The sequence below is a fragment of the Schistocerca serialis genome, chromosome 4 (genome assembly GCF_023864345.2).
Source record: "Schistocerca serialis cubense isolate TAMUIC-IGC-003099 chromosome 4, iqSchSeri2.2, whole genome shotgun sequence".
Lineage (NCBI taxonomy): Eukaryota > Metazoa > Arthropoda > Insecta > Orthoptera > Acrididae > Schistocerca > Schistocerca serialis.
Window position 1 is genome coordinate 903,806,720 of NC_064641.1, and position 18,144 is coordinate 903,824,863.

The window sequence follows — 18,144 nt, forward strand, 5'->3', positions numbered from 1 at the left end:
AAGGTTACTAAATCGTGGTCCGTGCTTGGGGCAGACGTAGCCAGCCATGGCGGGAGTCTGACGAGAACAATTTCCGGCTCACATCAGGGCAGCGGATTTTAGAGGTGTTCTTCTGGAAAAAGCCGCTTCTGGACGGACAGGCAATTTTTTCACCGCCACCCACTATCCCTATGCCCCGCCCCCCTCCTTCTCCCGAGAGGACGGGCATTTCCCAACGGGCAGTGTAGCCGCGGAACCATGCCATGGCGCGGAATTGCGAGTCCTAACTACGAATAACCCACATAGAGACCTGGTTTAATAAACAGGAAAATAAAGTAAAAGATAAGGACTCATATTACTGGTTTAATTAACAAGAAAATAAAATAAAAGATAAAGACTCCTATTAAGGGTGGACTTGTGTCTCGAGCCGAAAGTAATATTTTGCTACGAGGGAAAGAGTACTGGCTCGTAGTGGGGAATTTCGAAATCGAGCAGTTGAGTGGAATACCGTTGCTATCCTGATAAGCATCGGGGGGCAGAACTTAACTCTTCGCTTCATCCTCAAACGCGAAGAATGTCCCTGAGGAACTGCACAAAATTGACTGAGTTATATATTCCATCGAGGTGCGGTAGCATCCATGGGTAAGGAACTACACTCCTGGAAATGGAAAAAAGAACACATTGACACCGGTGTGTCAGACCCACCATACTTGCTCCGGACACTGCGAGAGGGCTGTACAAGCAATGATCACACGCACGGCACAGCGGACACACCAGGAACCGCGGTGTTGGCCGTCGAATGGCGCTAGCTGCGCAGCATTTGTGCACCGCCGCCGTCAGTGTCAGCCAGTTTGCCGTGGCATACGGAGCTCCATCGCAGTCTTTAACACTGGTAGCATGCCGCGACAGCGTGGACGTGAACCGTATGTGCAGTTGACGGACTTTGAGCGAGGGCGTATAGTGGGCATGCGGGAGGCCGGGTAGACGTACCGCCGAATTGCTCAACACGTGGGGCGTGAGGTCTCCACAGTACATCGATGTTGTCGCCAGTGGTCGGCGGAAGGTGTACGTGCCCGTCGACCTGGGACCGGACCGCAGCGACGCACGGATGCACGCCAAGACCGTAGGATCCTACGCAGTGCCGTAGGGGACCGCACCGCCACTTCCCAGCAAATTAGGGACACTGTTGCTCCTGGGGTATCGGCGAGGACCATTCGCAACCGTCTCCATGAAGCTGGGCTCTGGTCCCGCACACCGTTAGGCCGTCTTCCGCTCACGCCCCAACATCGTGCAGCCCGCCTCCAGTAGTGTCGCGACAGGCGTGAATGGAGGGACGAATGGAGACGTGTCGTCTTCAGCGATGAGAGTCGCTTCTGCCTTGGTGCCAATGATGGTCGTATGCGTGTTTGGCGCCGTGCAGGTGAGCGCCACAATCAGGACTGCATACGACCGAGGCACACAGGGCCAACACCCGGCATCATGGTGTGGGGAGCGATCTCCTACACTGGCCGTACACCACTGGTGATCGTCGAGGGGACACTGAATAGTGCACGGTACATCCAAACCGTCATCGAACCCATCGTTCTACCATTCCTAGACCGGCAAGGGAACTTGCTGTTCCAACAGGACAATGCACGTCCGCATGTATCCCGTGCCACCCAACGTGCTCTAGAATGTGTAAGTCAGCTACCCTGGCCAGCAAGATCTCCGGATCTGTCCCCCATTGAGCATGTTTGGGACTGGATGAAGCGTCGTCTCACGTGGTCTGCACGTCCAGCACGAACGCTGGTCCAACTGAGGCGCCAGGTGGAAATGGCATGGCAAGCCGTTCCACAGGACTACATCCAGCATCTCTACGATCGTCTCCATGGGAGAATAGCAGCCTGCATTGCTGCGAAAGGTGGATATACACTGTACTAGTGCCGACATTGTGCATGCTCTGTTGCCTGTGTCTATGTGCCTGTGGTTCTGTCAGTGTGATCATGTGATGTATCTGACCCCAGGAATGTGTCAATAAAGTTTCCCCTTCCTGGGACAATGAATTCACGGTGTTCTTATTTCAATTTCCAGGAGTGTATATATACAGGGTGGATATACACTGTACTAGTGCCGACATTGTGCATGCTCTGTTGCCTGTGTCTATGTGCCTGTGGTTCTGTCAGTGTGATCATGTGATGTATCTGACCCCAGGAATGTGTCAATAAAGTTTCCCCTTCCTGGGACAATGAATTCACGGTGTTCTTATTTCAATTTCCAGGAGTGTATATATACAGGGTGTTCACTACGTAACTATGCAGTTCATAACTTGCCGTATTAAAGTTATGGAAGTTATAAGAGATGCTGGAAGTGATCCCCTTGTACTTGAAGCCACAGTTGCCCACGTTTCTGCATGATCTTGAAGGCGTTGTGCAGAACATCGGTAGTGATGTTCCAAATGCGATGTGTCAGTGCAGCTTGAAGTTTTTCTGTGGTGTGCGGATTGCCTTCATAGGCCTTTCCCTGCAAGGTACCCCATAGAATGTTATCCGGTGGAGCCATGTCGGGTGAACCAGATTCCTCGAGAGGTGATGCGGTCACCGAAGATGTCCTTTAAAAAGTTCATCGCCTTGTAGGCGTTGTGTGCAGTCGCCCCATCCTGCTAGAACCAGGCATTCTCAATCTCGTCCTGATTCAGTTTACCTAGGAAGGGCTGCAGAATGCAGATGCAGTACAGTTCTGCATTTATGGTGTCCTGAAAGGAGATCGGCCCAGTGATGCGTTTACAAGTCACAGCGCACGAAACATTCATTCAAGGGTACAGCCGCGCCCCCACCAACGAGTGCCTACTCGTGCTGAACAGCTTCAGCCTACTGAACAGAGTCGCAATGTGAACCTGCGGGAAATTGGATGGACATATCGATAAATTGATCTCCATATAGAGCGCAATGTGTCAGTGATGTGCAACTGCTTTCAACAGTGGTGTGTGGGACATTGCCACATCCGTAGACGTGTTCTGGACAAATGCGTAGTACAGGCGCACGTCAAGACCGACTCACCCTGAGCTAGTAGCACTGAGGACCGAGCTTCACCCAAGAACGAAATGTGTCACACCTGATGTGTGGATAGGGACCATTGGGAACAGTGTGCCTACGGTGGGATTGAGATCGCGTCTGCTTCTGGCCAGCCTACCATTGACAGTAGGCCGCGCGAGGTAGCCGTTCAGTCTTATGCGTGTTGCACTGTTCGCGCGGACTACCCCCCCCCCCCCCCCCCCCCCCCCACCGGAGATTCGAGTCCCCCCTCGGGCATGGGTGTGTGTGTTGTACTTAGCGTAAGTTATTTTAAGTTACATTAAGTAGTGCGTAAGCCTTGGGACCGATGGCCTCAGCAATTTGGTCCCGTAGTCCTTCCCGCAAATTTCCATTGACAGTACGACACGACCAAGCACAGTTAGTTATGTCTTGTGAAACAGTCGAGTGGTGAGTGGAATGGCGCTGTGTTGTCTTCAGTGCTGAGAGCATTTTCTGTCTGTACGCGAGTGAGGGAAGTCCATGTATGGCGTAGACCTGGTGAGCTGCCAAATCCAAAGCGCATTCACCTACGACACACAGGTTCCAAATGTGGCATGCTTTTGGGACAAGACAGTCTGCGTCCACATACGGCTGCTGCGGCCGAAGATCATCTTCGTGGTGTACAACAACTGTCCTGATCAGCAAGATCACCATTTCTCTAACCAGTTTAGCACATATGGGAAGTGATGAAGGAGGAACTTCTTTGTTCTCCTGGGCCTGGAAGAACCATTGCCGAAATGCAACAAAAGTTGCAAGATGCTTGGCACAGTCTATCGCAGGACGCTATTTTGCATCTTTATGATCGTTCACATGCGAGAATACACGCCTGCATTGCCACCAAAGCGGTGTGGGTGTGGTGGGTGCTGGTAGCTCTGTATTGACGCGATTGACTGACCACCCTTTACTGTGACATATGTGTTTCATTTGGTCTGAATTTGTCATCATATACACCTACAATAAGGAAATACCCGTCACCTCAGCTGTCAATGAAGTGACCTTGTCCATGGGAGGGTATGTAGCATTTTTGCCCCGTCAGAATGTATTCAGCAGTATATGAACTAGGTATAGAACCCTTTTCCCAGGTGTTTATCTATAATAGCAGCACATGAGCAAGCGTGCATGTACTGGGGTGATTCTTACCGGCAGCTCGATGGTGCGCCTGCGCCGCGCCGACCACGTGTCCTCGTCCTCCTCGTCGGAGCTGGAGACGGAGCTGAGGTCGGAGCTGAAGTAGCACTCCCCGGATCCGTACTTGGTGAAGTAGTGCACCACGGCGAACTGAGGGCGAGACAGCACGGCGACAACGGCTCAGCAGCGGCAGGAAACAAGGTGCGTCATCGTTCACAGCAACAAGTGCTCAACACACATGATAACTTCCAAATAAACAGTTATAAATAAATTTATGGATGCATAGTCTCCATCATAGTTTTGTTTATTTAAATAGTCTACCAGTTTAGTGCCAATATGTTGCCAAAAATTGTTTCGACTACGCTGCAAAAGTTTCGCTAGCAAGCCCTTACACATGCTCGATGCAGTCTCTATCGCTCCACATGCGGTTTCCATATTTTGGTATTTTTGGAGCCCTGGAGGAAGACATAAGTGGCCGATTTCCTTCGGGCAAAGAAGTGCACTCCTGGGGACAATCATGACTCTGTAGGCTATCGGAAACATTTTTTTCATGAAGGCACTGACCATATTGTATCACAGAGGGATAAATCTGTTAACGTTAGAAGGATCGGGGACTGCGGTCTACATATAAAACCAACTCTTCCTCTTGACAAGTGATTTCCTTTAACTTTTTTGATATAGAAAACAATTTTTGATATGTAGCAGCTTGTTTCATACTGTTTATACAGTGTACCAGGATATAGTTTTATTTTTTCTGAGGACTGCATGGTACAATGAACATTTTATACCTAATAATTAAAACAAATACATACGATAGTAAAATGTATAGTTTCCCTTACAGTCCAGCAATGATCGATAGGGAAATTAGTGACATCGTGACGTTTGCTATAAACTTGTTTTTTGTTTTTTTTCCAGATGTTAGGTAACATGAATGAATTCATATTCTGGCGGGTGCCACTTTGACACTCTGGAGCATATTTTTTTATGACATCATATATTTTGTCTTATTACATAATATATGGTGCGGTAACTTTTACTGTAGATATTGAAATACCTCGACAATTACGCATTGTATCAAAGAAAGTGACTCATAGAATGTGTTAGACTCATAGTGGGAAAAAGACATTTCTCCATTCCGCCCCCCTCCCCAACACCCCTCCCCTGTTAGGTGCGGAGTGGGGGTGGGCAACTTTAAAATCTGAAACTGCACTTTTTATTTTGTGTCGAAGATTCAGATTCCCCAGGAAAATTATATAGGGTTGAGCTTTTTTCCACATATGTGTGTTCCCAATATGTTGTCAGGCAAAGTATGTCTAAGAGCAGTAGAGGCTTACATATGGTAGTGAGAGCTTTCTTTCGTACTTTCGTCACTGCTGATCTTTCTAATATGTTTAAACTTTAGAAAACATTCGAGACAATTAGATATAATCCTACAAATTTATCTTGTGATATTCATCCATCTCTTCATAATATTGCGCAGAGAAGGGGACTGGTTGTTGCAAATGCCTTGCTTAAAACGTATCCATCCATAGTTTCTTGCAGCCAGCCACTAGAATTATACAAGTTATTTGACAGTTCACGTACTAGAAATGGAAAATAGAGTGCCAGAGGACATGAATATTTTTATATGAGAAGGAGCACCTGTAAGTTGATACAAACCTGGGTTTTGGAATTGTGTATCTCTTGACCAGTTTGGTGAACAGACTTACATCCACTATGGGAATGCGAAAGAGGGTGTTGTAGGAAAGACGCTGTCTGCTGGTCAGACAGCTGGATGGGTTCTTTGACAGCACACGGGCAATGAAGTGTGCATGTCAGTGAACATAATGCTTGAAACATCGAGATGAACAACAGTAACTTCTCATAAAGAAATACGAAATCGTAGATGAATGTTAGACGCCCATGACAAAAAGAAAATACAATTCGATCTTTCATAACCCATGCATCCCTTGTTAGTTGAACAAGATACTACAGTCAAAATGGTCACTGACCAGAAAGCTGATAAATGAGTAAATGTTCACGATTTGATAGCTATTGGTGACAGAATAAATTACTTACTGGCCTTTACGACGGGATTCATAAAGAAGTAACAATTTTGGCTACAACAAAGAAAAGCATTGCGATCGAAAAAATTGGGATGCGAGGAAGACACATGCTCACTTAATAGTTATCTCTCAACAAAGGGAGATGAATTCGTTAGCCGTTATTAAATATGAACTGTCTGCAGTTCCATTATCATTAACTGATGAATGCAGTAATAACAGTTCGACTAAAGAAACGTGTTGTCATTACTGCAGTAGCTAATTCTCCAGACGCTCAGTTCATTTGTATCAATGCTTTGATGTATCATATGAAATGGCGAACTGGGTTTTACGTTCCCCTCCACCACTTCATCATGTCAAATGTTATGAAAGGAGACCACAGCACATACCCTTGTTTCTGATCCTTATGTTATTCCATCTATCAAACGCCATGAACGAGAAAGACGCTTATCAGCTGGTGCTGTTACACAAATACTGTTTTAAACAGCATCTGAAATAAGTAACAGCTTATTGACTTGCTATGCACCATCGAATATTGAGGTAATCAAGCACATTTTGTGAATAAGAAGAAGTTAGTCACCATTCGCCCATGAGAAAGCTTATGTTAACACTACTCTCCTATTCTCTACACGTGATTTTCCAATGTGGTAAGATCATCCAATTCGTTAGTGAAGATATTGACGTGTTTGCTTTAATACTACACATTTACTGGAAACGAGCACTTCCTGTTACTTTTACTATGAAGAGATTTGACGGAAAGACAGCTGACATTAAATCAAATGCTAATTATCTGAGTGACACTTCCAGCTCATGCTTTAATAGGATGTGATTCTGTCTCTTTCCTATTCCTCAAATGCTGCTGCATGGACCTTGTATCAGAGGCATGAAGAACTTGGCTCGAAATTTCTAGACAAGATTTGCATTGACTATCATCATATAATGAAAACTGGATGTCAACTTTTCTTCACTTTTGTATAACGGTACACCATGTGAATCAATGATTCAGCTACGACACCATCTGTTTACGACCAAAAGAGAAATGTCTTGTAACTGGAAGGTATTTGCACCATCAGATAAAGTCTTACAAAACTACACAAAACGTGTTTACTTGCAAGTCACTTACTGGAAATCGCCAGAGCAGTTATCGCTTTCTACAATGTTTCAGTGGAACCCCGTAAATAGAACGAGTCCTGAGTTCTCCCTCAACTGATGCATTTAACTGCGTGTAGTTATTTGATATCTGAGTGAAATTGCTGCAGTTGAAAGTGTAATAATTCATCTTGCACTACACATTGATAATGTGCATCGACAGAGACATGAATGAATATTTTCACAGCCATCAAGAGTAGCGTGGACTGCGTCTGCAGTGATGAAAGTGTTGTTGACGATGATAGAGAATATTTCACATGTTGACACACGTGAGGAAAATTTTGACTGGCACCAAAACAAAATGTGCAAAAGATTTAACACTAAACAAAACACAGTGATGGCAGTATTTTAACATATTATTTCATCTTTGCCAAAAAAAATTTTCATGTCTGACATATAACATTGCAATAACCTTCTTATGTAGGAAAAAGAAAAGTAGTTGTATTGTAAAACTGTAAACCCACAAAATTTACTAATCTTATTATTTTTTACTAAGGAATAATTAATTATTTTTCCCTATTCTTTGGAACATTTCAAAATCCAGCATAAAATTACATCATAAGCAATTGCTCAAGGATGCCAAAGTGGCACCTATCAAACTTACCATTCCTGAGTATCCCTTGATCATATAAAAATTTTGAAGAAAACTTTATATGAAATGTCACAGTTCGGTTCTGAAACTACCAGATTATTAGCAAACACATATGTTTTAAGGCAAAATTTTGACCTGCACAGTGTATAGTACAGAAAAGATTTATAACCCTGATTTTGCTCATTCAAAGCCACCTGCTGCACGATGACACGGAACACATTGTGTATAACGTTGCCTAAACATTGCTGTACTTTGTACATAAATGCTTGCTCCTATCTTACCTTTTAAGTCCCTAATTTTGACAAGTTGCTGTGTTGCGGTACTGTATTAGAAAGTGTATTCATGTGCCAAAACGTAGGCTTCGGAAATGAAAATGAAGCAGATGATTTAAAATTTATGTTTCCTGAAAGCATTCATTTCCTGGAGAAATGTCACTTTAGAAACACACTCCTGTTATTGGGCAATTAACAACTGAATGAACTATTCACCATTGAAACCGTACGAAATGTTCTCAATCTCTTTTACTTTCGAAACTGGTCGCTTATGTTATTTCTAGGAAGTCCTTTATTTTGCGTTCTACAGTCATCCATGGTTGACCACAAAGCTTATCCCATCGCTGCTTCGAAATAATGTTATTAGGAATGGGGCCACGTCGAGCTCAGGTTAGCTGACATCGTTGGTGGTGCTATGGCGATCAGAGAGTTCCCTAGCGCCGAGTAACTAAGCACTGATAAGCTAAACGTAAAGTATAATGAACTAGTATACGTGTTTCGTGCCAGTACCATTTGCGAATTGTCCATTATACATTGGGTAATAGTATCACAATCCAAAATTGAACAGTGCGAAATGAAGTGACTTGATCTACACTTAGTCAGTCTCGCTGTTCTGTGCATGTTCGCGAATGCTTACTCCATTACGACGCTGTAACGTTAATTAGGAACACAGAGCCACTTAAAGGAATCAGTAGTGCAGGTAATACATAATCGATTCAGATTACTTTGGAGGCTTTCCTCCTCATCGTTGCACCTCTTGACTCAAGCAATTTACGATCACTGTTGACCTGGGATCAGACAATGACATTCTACCAGCCATTTCAATGCTTGTGCTAGATTACATCAGCGGATTTCCGTCACTTAATGCGGGCTCGAGGGGAAATGTCCATGGCTTTATAGAGCTGATATTGATAGTAATGGTGCCACGTTGTTGTTTAGAAGATGCATGTGATACTTGAGACGTAAGCCAGTTTACACTTTATGTGAAGCACAGTTATACGGATTTTTATTGTAACTGTGATGAACTTATTTCGTTTAGATGAACTAACTAGAACAAGGCTCCGTAAAAAAAAAAAAAAAAAAAAAAAAAAAAAAAAAAAAACACTTTTTGGACGGAATATCTCCATCGGAAAGGAATGCTAAAATGTTTGGATTTACAGGAAGTTTCCTCCTTCATTTGCTACAGTGAAAGATTAGGAATTAAAATGAAGCGTCTATAACTGCTCTTGAAGATGATTCGGATGAAGGGCGTCCCAGAATGCAATAACAGATTCAAATGTCAAGAAAATTAGCAAAATAAAGTACTATTGCATTACTCGCAACTAAAGATGTAAGAAACAGAAGAAAATTAACAAAATAAAGTACTATTGCATTAGTCGTAACTAAACATGTAAGAAACAGGTGACGTCATAGACGTATTAGAATTAACAGTCCAATTACCAAAATGGGGTTTTAAATACGAAATATTTTTTTGAAAGACGACTGCCGATTGTTTAGTGATGGCAAATAAAAAATTAGAGAAGGGAAACAGGCTTTAATAAATTATATTGATTTTGTGTTCCGATTTCTTACATCATCTTAAAGAAGAAACAGCGATCAAAGTGTGGGTCGAAAGCCTTCGGCTCCGCACTAAACACGGCTGATCAAATTGATTATAGCAAACAATATTTACAGAAATCATTTTCTATACAAAGAGCTTTTTTTTTTACATAACACCGGGTAAGAGTTAAACATGTACTCGCGGCTATCAGGCTCCTCTTCTGGACTTACTGGTTGATCAGAATGTGAGGAGAGGTATACTGTGGGGATAAAACTCTAATCAGGTGAGTGAACTTTTTCGAAATGTACTGTGGATTGAGGAATTGATGGTTGATTCAGCCTGGTTACCGGTCAATAATAAAATTCTGAGGAGGTTATCTTTCCATCTTTCTCTACAGCTTTTCTGGATCTCAGCAGGATCTGGACCTGGAACTTTACTTAGACTCACTTATTCCAGTACTGCTTCACATTCTATACTCATGCTCATAAATTAAGAATAATGCTGATACATGGTGAAACAACGCTCTGGTGGGCGGTTTGCGGGTTTAAATCACCTCGGGGTATGACTATGCGGTGCATCTGACCTGTGGTCGTCGCACGGTGGCGCTGGCAGCAGTCCACATACACAGAGGTGTGTTGCTGCACGTCAGACTACGGTCCAGCGAGTAAGTGTGCATACGTTTTCAGACGTGCTAATGGTGACGGTGTGTTGAAAATGGCTCAAAGAACACATATTGATGACGTTATGAGTGGTAGAATACTAGGGCAACTGGAGGCTGGCCAAACACAGGAGGTCATAGCACGGGCGCTCCGTGTGCCACAAAGTGTGATCTCAAGATTATGGCAACGATTCCAGCAGACAGGAACGTGTCCAGGCGCTACAGTACGGAACGTACTGCAGGTAGTCTTGCTCGGGACCTTACTGCAGAAACTGGAACAGTTGTCTCCAGACACACAGTCAACAGACGACTGAACAGACATCGTTTATTAGCCTGGAGACCTGCAAGGTGCACTTCGCTGAATCCTGGTCACAGGAGAGTCCGTAAAGCCTGGTGTCAAGAACACAGTACATGGTCATTGGAGCAGTGGTCCCAGGCTATGTTCACAGACGAGTGCAGGTATCGTCTGAACAGTGATTCTCGCCGGGTTTGCATCTGGCGTGAACCGGGAACCAGATACCAACCCCTTAACGTCCTTGAAAGGGACTTGTATGGAGGTCGTGGTTCGATGGTGTGGGGTGGGATTATGATTGGTGCACGTACACCCTTGCATGTCTTTGACCGAGGAACTGTAACAGGTCAGGTTTATCGGCACGTGATTTTGCACCAGTATGTCCGCCTTTTCAGGGGTGCAGTGGGTGCTATCTTCCTCTTGACGGATGATAACACACGACCCCACCGGGCTGCCATCGTGGAAGAGTGCCTTGAAACAGAAGATATCAGGCGAATGGAGTGACCTGCCTGTTCTCCAGACCTAGACCCCATCGAGCATGTCTGGGATGCTCTCGGTCGACGTATCGCTGCACGTCTTCAAACCCCTACGACACTTCAGGAGCTCCGACAGGCACTGATGTAAGAATGGGAGGCTATTCCCCAGCAGCTGCTCGACCACCTGATCCAGAGTATGCCAACCCGTTGTGCGGCCTGTGTACGTGAGCATGGTGTTCATATCCCATATTGATGAACATGTGCAGGAAACAGTGGGGTTTTGTAGCACATGTGTTTAGGGACGGTTTTCTCAACTTATCACCAATACCGTGGACTTACAGATCTGTGTCGTGTGTGTTCCGTATGTGCCTATGCTATTAGTGCCAGTTTTGTGTAATGCCATGTTGTGTGACACCACATTCTGCAGTCATGCTTAATTTATGAGCATGATTCCTGTTCTGTAACTGCAGGGTCTGCTTCATCTGCGTGCACTTCTTTCGTTTTTGTGCTATGTTTTTTGTTTTCCCGGTATTGTCTGCTTTTTGTAAAGTTCTTCACAGTATCCCATCCTTTGGAGCCCACATGGTAGCACTAAATATTAAAATTATACTGATCATTCATGAGAGATAAAACGACTGTGCTGCTACTATTGTAAATAGGTAAACAAAGTTCAAAAAACTTATCCCTTTGTTACACTGGTATCAGAAAACATTTACTGTCTAAAATAAAAGAATCAAAGGTTACTCACCTGTATGATGGTTGCAAAAATAAAAGCAAACGAGAGGAACACGAAGAAGTCGAGGGCGGTGGGGTAGGGCACCTTTGGGAGGTCGGTCCTTGCTTCGAGGCCCAGAAAGGTCATCGTCAGCACCGTCGTTATTCCTGGAAAAATACCTTCGTATGTAGCGATGTTTGCAGAAGTACAGGCATTCGAGCATATATCAGTATAATACACTTGATAAATGATAAAAAGCACCGTAAAGCTGTAGCTCTATAGGTCTTGCCGGTGAAATCAAACATTTCTGTAAGTGTGTGTTGGCTATTGATGTATGAAATTATAAGCTAAAATATCAGGAGGTTCAAAATACCGTCATAGCAACCAGAAAGGTTTTCGTTTATGACTTTCGACTGGGTCGCTTCCTTTTCATTTATCCTAGTCCATCATGCCTTGAAGTTTATAAAATCATCACGTAATCATCATGTACCTTTAATAGATGTCACAGGACGAGAGTATATGAAAATTTTGTTGTGTATTATCTTGCTGCGCGACAGTATTCTTTCGATTCTTGGGGGCATCGGTCCAGAAATTTATTTCTCTTACGTCTTTTTGTACAATCGCCAGTACCTTCTCTCGCTTATCGTGTTCGTCGTGTGTACGCGTTTCAGGGTGTTTCTTCCATTTCTCCAATCATGCTCCTCTCAAATATCTCAATAAATTCTCCACCTGCAGATTTTTCGTACAATGTTCCTGTCAGAGTTCCACAGCCAGTAAGACACTAACATGTGTCTACCAGACGGCAATGTCTTCTATAGACGCCGCACCTTATCTTGTTGTTCTAGTATCACATTACATGCTGCTTTAACTGTCCCCTTAACTTTGAACTTCCTGTTTGTAGCAACACACATTTTTCCTCATTATTTCCCTTTGGAATTTCTAAGCCATACTTTTGACGAGGTTCCTCAGGTGAAGAGATTCAGGTGTTTTTCATGAACTGAACGTCGATATCTCAGCGATCAAAGGAAACAAAACTGATTGTTTGACTGTTTTCGAAGGCAGGTGAGTGCATATCATAGTCATTGTAGATGGAACATAAGATTGTTTAAATAAGCATGTGTGAAGGAATCAATCATGATTTTGTTGAAGGAACAGTCTATGTATTCATTTGAAATTACTCAGGGGAACCTTGAACTTCGTAAATCAGGATGGTGCTTCGCCAATTTTAACCCACTCTCTCAATCATTGGACCACTTTCCTCTGGCTGTATTTGTCTCTGGTAGACTTATTTCGTTGGAGATATTTATCTTGCTACTTCTAAAGTGCTTCTCATGTCTGTCTTGTATCAGCTACCTTGTGATCCCAGTTCAAGCAATGGAAAATCCAGGATGAAACAAGGACAGTATTATGGAAAGGAAAGACTTACCAATCAGAGAGGATGCTGTTCCGCGGCCAGGCACAACAAAAAGACTAAACATGAGTGCTTCCCGTCAGAAGGTCTTCTTATGAAATAAACACACATAGTCACGTAAGAAACACTCGCAAACATGCATGACCACTGTCTCCTGCCATCAATGCCTCGATTGCCAGAGACAGTTGTCATGTACGTGTGCGAGTTGTGCTTGAGTGAGTGTGTGTACGTTTTCTACTTCATGAACCGGCCTCGACTAAAAAGCTCTCACGTTTAGTAGTCTTTCCGGTGTACCTGTCTTGACTCAATATTTCCTCTATATGGTGAGTAGTACTCTATCCATTCATAGTACACTGCTGACCATTAAAATTGCTACACCACAAAGATGAGGTGCTACAGACGCGAAATTTAACCGACAGGAAGAAGATGCTGTGGTATGGAAATGATTAGCTCTTCAGAGCATTCACACAAGGTTGGGGCCGGTGGTGACACCTACAACGTGCTGACATGAGGAAAGTTTCCAACCGATTTCTCATACACAAACAGCAGTTGACCGGCGTTGCCTGGTGAAACGTTGTTGTGATGCCTCGTGTAAGGAGGAGAAATGCATACCATCACGTTTCCCACTTTGATAAAGGTCGGATTGTAACCTATCGCGATTGTGGTTTATCGTATCGCGACATTGCTGCACGCCATGGTAGAGTTCCAATGACTGTTGGCAGAATATGGAATCGGTGGGTTCAGGAGGGTAATACGGAACGCTGTGCTAGAACCCAAACGCCTCGTATCACTAGCAGTCGAGATGACAGGCGTCTTATCCTCATGGCTGTAACGGATCGTGCGTCCACGTCTCGATCCCTGAGTCAACAAATGGGGACGTTTGCAAGACAACAACCATCTGCACGAACAGTTCGACGACGTTTGCAGCAGCATGGACTATCAGTTCGGAGACCATGGCTGCGGTTACCCTTGATGCTGCATCACAGACAGGAGCGCCCACGATGGTGTACTCAACGACGAACCTGGGTCGCATCCGTGTTTGGCGACATCGCGGTGAACGCTCATTGGAAGCGTGTATTTGTCATCGACATACTGGCGTATCACCCGGCGTGATGGTATGGGGTGCCATTGGTTACACGTCTCGGTCACCTGTTGTTCGCATTTTGAGCAGTGGACGTTACATTTCAGATGTGTTACGACCCGTGGCTCTACCCTTCATACGAACCCTGCGAAACCCTGCATTTCAGCAGGGTAATGCACGACCGCATGTTGCCGGTCCTGTACGGACCTTTCTGTATACAGAAAATGTTTGACTGCTGCCCTGGCCAGCACATTCTCCAGATCTCTCACCAATTGAAAACGTCTGGTTAATGGTGGCCGACCAACTGGCTCGTCACAATACCCCAGTCACTACTCTTGATGAACTCTGGTATCGTGTTGAAGCTGCATGGGCAGCTGTACCTGTACACACCATCCAAGTTCCGTTTGACTCAATGCCTAGGCGTATCAAGCCCGTTATTACGTCCAGAGGTGGTTGTTCTGGGTACTGATTTCTCAGGGGCTATACACCCAAATTGCGTGAAAATGTAATCACATGTCAGTTCTAGTATAATATATTTGTCCAATGAAAACCCGTTTATCATCTGCATTTCTTCTTGGTGTAGCAATTTTAACGGTCAGTGGTGTATTGGCTTCCTAGCGTGCTAGGTAGCCAATATTACTTGCGAAACTCTCTACTGTTTCATTAATTCCCCAACTACTTCAATAAGTCGATCCATCATCCTACCACAATCCGTACATCCTTTCATCTACCATCCATCCCTCCATCCATCCGTCCAACCAACCAACCATCATCTACTGGGAAACTCAGCTGCTTAATGGATAGATTTGCTCATTTACCGAGAGAGACGCGGTCGGCGGTGGCTTCGCGGTTGAGCCAGAAGGAGACCCACGAGAGGACGACCAGCAGCACGCAGGGGCCGTACACCTGGATCAGGAAGTTGCCCATGTGCCGCTGCAGGTGGAAGCTCACCAGCAGCATCGAGTACTCGCCTGCACTCACAGACACTCACCCTTAATGATACACAACTGTTATACATCTGTTACTGCAATGTTTAGTTTGCACGCTGTATGGGATAAAAATACTGGTGATACACTGACAGAGGGGGTGTATTTTGATTAAATTTTCGTCCTTATGCTGCGAACTTATTTTCAGTACAGACAAAAGCTATTCCTACACATGATGACTGGTGTGAGTACATAACTTACCGACATCTTTCGGACGTTATAACTGGCATGGGAGGAGTATGTATTTATTTTTATTTAGCGTATGGCATCTACAGAGTAAAATTTCACACATACTATTAATTACTGTAATAAACGAATTACAAATATATTATTAAATGATTGATCGCAAACAACAATATGCGAAAGATTAGGGAGACAGCCACTGCAGCTGTTACAAGTCCACATCTAAGCAGGTCACCCACTGAACAGCACGTGGAGTAACATTCATGATATCCCTCCATTGCCGGCCGGAGTAGCCGAGCGGTTCTAGGCGCTACAGTCTGGAACCGCGCGACCACTACAGTCGCAGGTTCGAATCCCGCCTCGGGCATGGATGTGTGTGATGTCCTTAGGTTACTTAGGTTTAAGTAGTTACAAGTTCTATGGGACAGATGACCTCAGAAGTTAAGTCCCATAGTGCTCAGAGCCATTTGAACCATATCCTTCCATTGTCCTTCAGACCTCATCGTAGGGCATTCGAAGACCAAGTGAGGGATTGTTTGTTCTTCTGCACCACAGTCGCATCGTGGGTCATCAGTGAGTTTCCGTTTGTGGAGAATGGCCTTACACCCGCCGTGGTTAGTTCTCACACGATTAAGTCTGCACCGAGTTCTTCTGGGCATTTGCATTCCTTGCACCGGTATCGAAGGATCAAATCAGTGATGAGAGGATGGTGATTATGCAGCGACCAGTATTGCATCCATTCCCTTGCTATGTCGTACCTTTCTGGGAATTTGAGGACTTCATCTTCCCATAGAGGTTTCCTGGATTTTAGGCGGGTAGTTGGTAGATGGTCCAATATTTTTCGGATAGGTGTATCTTCAGATACAAGGGGTCATTAATTTTCTTCCATTCTCGGATAGCTGCTTGTTGTCTTCTGAGGGAGGGAGGAGCTATATTGTAGAGGACATGAAGCCAGGGAAGTGGGGTTGATTGCAGAGTTCCTGAGACAATCCTCATCGTGGTATTAAGCTGGACATCTATTTTCTTCGTGTGTGTGCTCTTGTACCAGACTGGGGCGCAGTATTCTACCACAAGAGATTGTGCTGCGGTGCGTAAGGTGTTAGGCTGAGCTCCACTGGAGGTTCCAGCCAACTTTCTTAATATGTTGTTTCGATTTTTGATCTAGTGACTGGTTATTTGTAGGTGTTTCTTATAGGTTAGTGACCGGTCAAGAGTGATTCGTTGATATTTTGGATGGCTGTTGTGCGTCAATCATTCATTGCAGAATGTTACTTGTAACTCTCGTCTTGCCTCATGATTGTTCAGGTGGAATACGCTTACCTCAGTTTTATTTGAATTTGGGCAGAGCCTCCATTTCGTATAATACTGGTTAAGAAGTTGAAGGTCCGTTGACAGAGTAGCTTCCCGCTCTTCGAATGTCTTACTCTGACTGGCTATTGCGATGTCATCTGCACAGCAGAATTTTTGCGATTTAGTTGCTGGCATGTCACTCGTGTATACGTTGAAGAGAAGGGGAACCAACACAGATTCCTGTGGGAGCGTATTGGTTACTGAGTACGATTTACTCGTAGATTCACCTACGTTCACTCTGAAGCAGCGACTTTCCAACATGTTTTCCAGTAGCTTAGTTGTCTTGCGACAAGGGATCGCTTTTTTCAGCTTGAGTGTGAGTCCGTCGAGCCAGATGGTATCATAGGCGGCCGAGAGGTCTACGAAAGCCACACAGGTTTTTTACGCCCTTTGAAAGCCTCACTCAATGTATGAGGTCAAGGCAAGGACTTATTCACAGCATCTCCGTTTGTTCCTAAATCCTGCCTGGTCTGCGGGAATTAGTCTATCTATGGAGTCATATATTCTGTTGTACAGCAGTCTTTCTAATAGCTTGTACCAAATTCTCAATGAGGCTATTGGCCGATAGCTAGATGAGTCATCCTGTGGCTTTTCTGGTTTTAAGATTGCGAGGAGTTAGGCTATCTTGAACTGATAGGGAACCCGGCTGGTGTTCATGATGTCATAGTAGAATTGTCTAAGCCATGCACGTGCGGAGGGGCGTAGGTGTCTGATGAATTCAGAGAATATTCCGTCTAGACCGGCGGGTACGATGTGTAGACGACTTCCAAGACGGTATACCCCGGGCAACGGTCCGTGACGAGGCGACCGAACTAGAATGAATTTCCCTCACGGTCAAGAAAATCTACAGAGGAAAGTGGGAGGGGCATCATGCCAGTAGATCACACAGAAATTTGGCTTCAGTGTAATGACTGAAGAGCGAGTCGTGAAGAGAGGGCTCAGGCATAGGTCCTTCGAGAAGATCGACAGGACGATTAGAGATAAGAAATGGGCTCCATACACTCGCTTTGTACTCTCCAGCGAGTCCTGTGACCTCGTCTCCGAATTCGTCGTCTCTACGTGGCCGTAGACTCAACTCGTTAGTCTCTGCCGCAGCCTATTCGTCAACGCAGCCTCTTGTCTGGTACGAGGTGCAGGACTCGAGTCGATCAGAGAGGAGAACGAGTACACGAGTTCGCAAGTATAATCGCGTGCTCGCTGCATTCCCGGTGTATATACACCGTTCACGAAGAAATTTCCG

At 44.7% G+C, this 18,144-nt stretch overlaps 1 protein-coding gene across 1 annotated transcript in view; it reads right to left on the minus strand.

Annotated features, from left to right (window-relative positions):
- The window catches only part of LOC126474839 (gamma-aminobutyric acid receptor alpha-like), a 274,065-nt gene that overhangs the window by 23,093 nt on the left and 232,828 nt on the right, over positions 1-18,144 (minus strand). Inside the window, exons 7-9 of the mRNA XM_050102317.1 lie at positions 15,204-15,371; positions 11,927-12,060; positions 4,170-4,307 (exon numbers count right to left, since the gene is read on the minus strand). Of these exons, the coding sequence (XP_049958274.1) occupies positions 4,170-4,307; positions 11,927-12,060; positions 15,204-15,371 (440 nt within the window). The remainder of the gene's footprint in view (positions 1-4,169; positions 4,308-11,926; positions 12,061-15,203; positions 15,372-18,144) is intronic.